Source organism: Lolium perenne, chromosome 5, assembly GCF_019359855.2.
Source record: "Lolium perenne isolate Kyuss_39 chromosome 5, Kyuss_2.0, whole genome shotgun sequence".
NCBI lineage: Eukaryota > Viridiplantae > Streptophyta > Magnoliopsida > Poales > Poaceae > Lolium > Lolium perenne.
Window position 1 is genome coordinate 51,541,748 of NC_067248.2, and position 3,641 is coordinate 51,545,388.

The window sequence follows — 3,641 nt, forward strand, 5'->3', positions numbered from 1 at the left end:
AGAGAATAAGAGTGAGGCACACAGCGAACGCGTGATGATGTGTGATCATGCCAGTGTTCGCGTTGGAGGCAGTAACTTCATTCATCGGGCAAGGTGTTAGCGTCAGTACAAGCTTCATGCTTGGCTGGCTCTGAGGCGTCGGTGTTGGACGGCAGATCGGAGGCTGCGCCGCGGATTGCCCACTCACACCGTGTGCCCCCTGTGTAACGTTGCTGATGAGACGCTCGACCACCTCTCGCTCCGTTGTGTGTTCTCTCAGGCGGTTTGGTCCGGCCTGGTGGTCCGGTTGGGTCTTCCCGACATCGTACCAATGGGAGACGACGGCATCAATGAGTGGTGGCTGCAGGCGGCTCTTCGGTTCCCGCCGACGGATAGGAAGAAGGCCAACTCGCTGATCATGCTCACTATGCGCATGCTATGGCTCGAACGCAACGCTAGGGTCTTCGATGGCAAGTTCTCACCGGTGAATGTTACCTTAGGGTTAGTTCTCGAGGAATGACGGGTTTGGTGTGAGTGTAGAGGTAGGCGGCTTAGAGATGTTCATTAGTTTCTGGCCTCCTTAGGCAGGCCGGTTTTGCTTGGTGGCTGCTTCGTTTATACGGGACATCTTGGTCCGCTTCTTATACTTAATACAATGACACGCAGATCTCCTACGGGTTCTCAAAAAAAAAATGCACTGCTTACCTGCTCCAATCCCTACTCCACGGTCTTTTGATAGGTGAGGCATAAGGTTTCCTCTGAAAATTCTCGTGCAACAAGTACTCCAGTCGCGAGTATACAACCTAATCTCCTGAGGTATTATCGATTGGCGCATTTCGTGACCTGTTATGTCTAGGAAATCACAGGGAAAAAAACATGTTTCACTGCCTGTGAAAGTAGCCATACCACAGCCCCATGCCATCATCCGAGAGAGGCATCCCCTGTTTGATCCTCCTCACCCTCTCGATCACGCCGTCGACGGCAACATCCACGGCGTCCCTCAACCCGAGTCCCGACGTGGCCCTCGGGTCCCTGTACACGATGCTGGGGATCATCCTCACCAGCTGCTCCCTCATGGCCGCCACCTCCCTCGCGCTGATCCGCCGGAGCACGTCCTCCACCCTCACCGTGCCGTTCCGCAGGCCGTCCTCTGGCACGAACACCGAGTACTTGCGGTGGTCTGCCGGCAGGTGCCACCGGTACTGCACGTACGCCGATCCTGGGTGGAAGAACACCGGCACGCAGCCGGCGAGCATGGCGTCGAACGCCGACTTCCGCGTGTACGAGTCCCCCTGCGGCTGCAGGCAGAAGGTGGCGCTTTTGAACAGCCGCATGACGTTGCCCGGCGCGTAGCAGTCGTTGCGCTGGCCGCGGGCGCCGCACCGGAGGAGCCCGCACCGCCGCGACTGCGCGCACTGCTCGATGATCGCGTCGCGGACGACGCCGTTGCTGTCGACGTTCCTGTCGGTGCCGTGCCCCCGCGTGCCGCCGGCGAACGCGAAGAGCCACGGCCGCCGCGCGCGCCGCACGGCGCGCTGCCACGAGGCCACCTCGGCGGCGCGGGACGGGTGGAAGTAGGTCGGGTACGGCATGCCCACGTCGTTGCGGTGCCACGGGCTAGACTCGATGGCGAGCGTCGTCATGTTGGTGACCTCAGGGAGGAGGAACAGCCGGCTGCCCCATTCGCGCCCGTCCTCACGCCGGAAATCCCATGTGATGCGGCCTCCCACGAGGAAGTGGTCCCGCCCGCCGTGCGCCGCCCACGCAGGCGACGACCGGAGCCACTCGACGAGGTCCTCGGCGAGGGCGTCGCGGAGTTCGTTGCTGAACCCCCACAGGTACCGGCCGACGTCGAGCCCGGCGTAGTAGGGCACGTAGACGGCGGCGGCGCGGGAGGCGTCGGTGGTGAGGCAGTCGTACCGCCGCATCCGGTTGTGGAAGATGACCTCCAGGGTGAACTGGTTGGTGTCGTACCAGCCGGTGGAGGGGAGCACGCCGCCGGTGCGCGTGATACGCGGGCCGATGCCATCGTTCACAAGGTGCTTGCACATGTCCGTCCAATCGCACAAGGACCGGCAGTCTCGGATCAGGTCGACGTTGAACCTTCTCGGCAGATCATGGATGTAGATGTAGCGGCCGGCGCACCGGTCAGGCGTAACCGCCACCGGTGGCGGTGACGACGGAGTCTCTGTCTTCGCTCGACGTGCCGGTGGCGGCGGCGCTATAACGGTGTCTCGACCCTCCAGAGGGGGCGGCGGTTGCGACGGGGACGTGTCGATGATCTCTCGACGCTCTGGCAGCGCCGGCGTCGGAGTCGCGTCGACGACCCGTTGCTCCGGCAACGAAAGGGTCGGCTGGAAACTCACCCGCAAGATGGCCGTCGGAGGCTGGAAGAATATGAGCATCCACAGGGTGAAGCACGCCGGGAAGAGCAGCGGCACGAAGTACCTGCCGGCCCGGAGCACCGTTGAACCATGCAAATTCACCATGGCCGGCCCGTCCCGTCCGTAAGACGTAGCGAACGGATCACTCGCCCGCCGCCGGCAGCCGGATTATAATCGGCCAGCGCGCGATCGATCTGATACGGGTGTGATCCTGCTGTCCTAGTCCTGTCATCAACACCTCCATCCGCGTCGAATTAAACACGATTTGATTCCGGGAGATTCCTGAAATTGGGATTTCTTTCCTTTCGCATATGGATGCGTAAATCAGGGGTTTCTTTCCTTCCGCATATGCATGCATATCTTACTTGATTCATTTCCATTTGCTCTTTCACCGCTCGAGATTTTTGTTTCTTCTCTGTAGTATGTGGTTGCGTCATGCTCAACACATGTGCAAATGAACCAGCCTATTAAATCTCGCCGAGCTCGTGTACGTTGCATTGGTTCTTTGGGTCGAGGCACATGCCAACAAACGTGAATAGGAAGGATTTAGGGCTAATTATGGGCTTGCCATTTGATCCTGGAAACTACTCTTACTAAACGAAACGTGCAAGCCTTCTGCCTCGTTTACAAAAATGATAGTACTAACAAAAAAGTATGATGAGTTAAAATAACAAAATATTTTAGTTTTAAACCCCTATTTTGTTATCTTTGACGCTAATTACCCTGTTTAGTAATTTTGTTCCCACCATGTGTACATAATGGGGCAGTTAGCTTTAAAATGTCAAACTATGTGGTAAAAACTAAAATTTACTCTCCTATAATAAATAATAGTATTATGTATTTTCTATTATTGGCTCTTTTTAATTTGTTGTTTTGTATAAATGCTAATGGGCTTGCCTCCGATTTGGTGAGGTAAATGTGAAGGTGTCAAGTGTGGCCGTGATCACAAGAGACTACACGGGTCTGGTTATCTATGTGGTGGCTAGGTGTATTCCACAAACATTCATCGGTTGTAGAAGTTGAGACCATGGTGTGCCTAAATGGGGGTGAAAATGGAGGTGGAGAAAGTACGCATGCCACTCATTGTATAAGTTCATAGTTAGGAAGAAGAAGGGGCGACCCATAGCATCTTGACTTGGTTCTGCTTCCCCTCTTTTTTTAAGAATACCGAGTCGGGTTCTTCTCCTGCCAGTATCGAATAGAACATGCTGAACAAGATCTTCTTCATGGAAACCTGCTCGATTTAGATCGGGAAAATCGTACAGATTTTATGAAACC

General features: G+C 55.8%; 1 protein-coding gene across 1 annotated transcript; it reads right to left on the reverse strand.

Annotated features, from left to right (window-relative positions):
* Positions 1–789: 789 nt before the first annotated feature.
* LOC127303329 (xyloglucan galactosyltransferase KATAMARI1 homolog) lies at positions 790–2,784 on the reverse strand. Its single transcript, XM_051334072.2, has one exon. It carries the CDS (start codon positions 2,466–2,468, stop codon positions 861–863), a length of 1,608 nt encoding a protein of 535 aa, XP_051190032.1. The 5' UTR covers positions 2,469–2,784; the 3' UTR covers positions 790–860.
* Between the last annotated feature and the right edge of the window lie 857 nt (positions 2,785–3,641).

Excerpts from the sequence above, each read along its gene's own strand:
- LOC127303329 (XM_051334072.2), bottom strand. The coding sequence starts at position 2,468 with ATGGTGAATTTGCATGGTTCAACGGTGCTCCGGGCCGGCAGGTACTTC.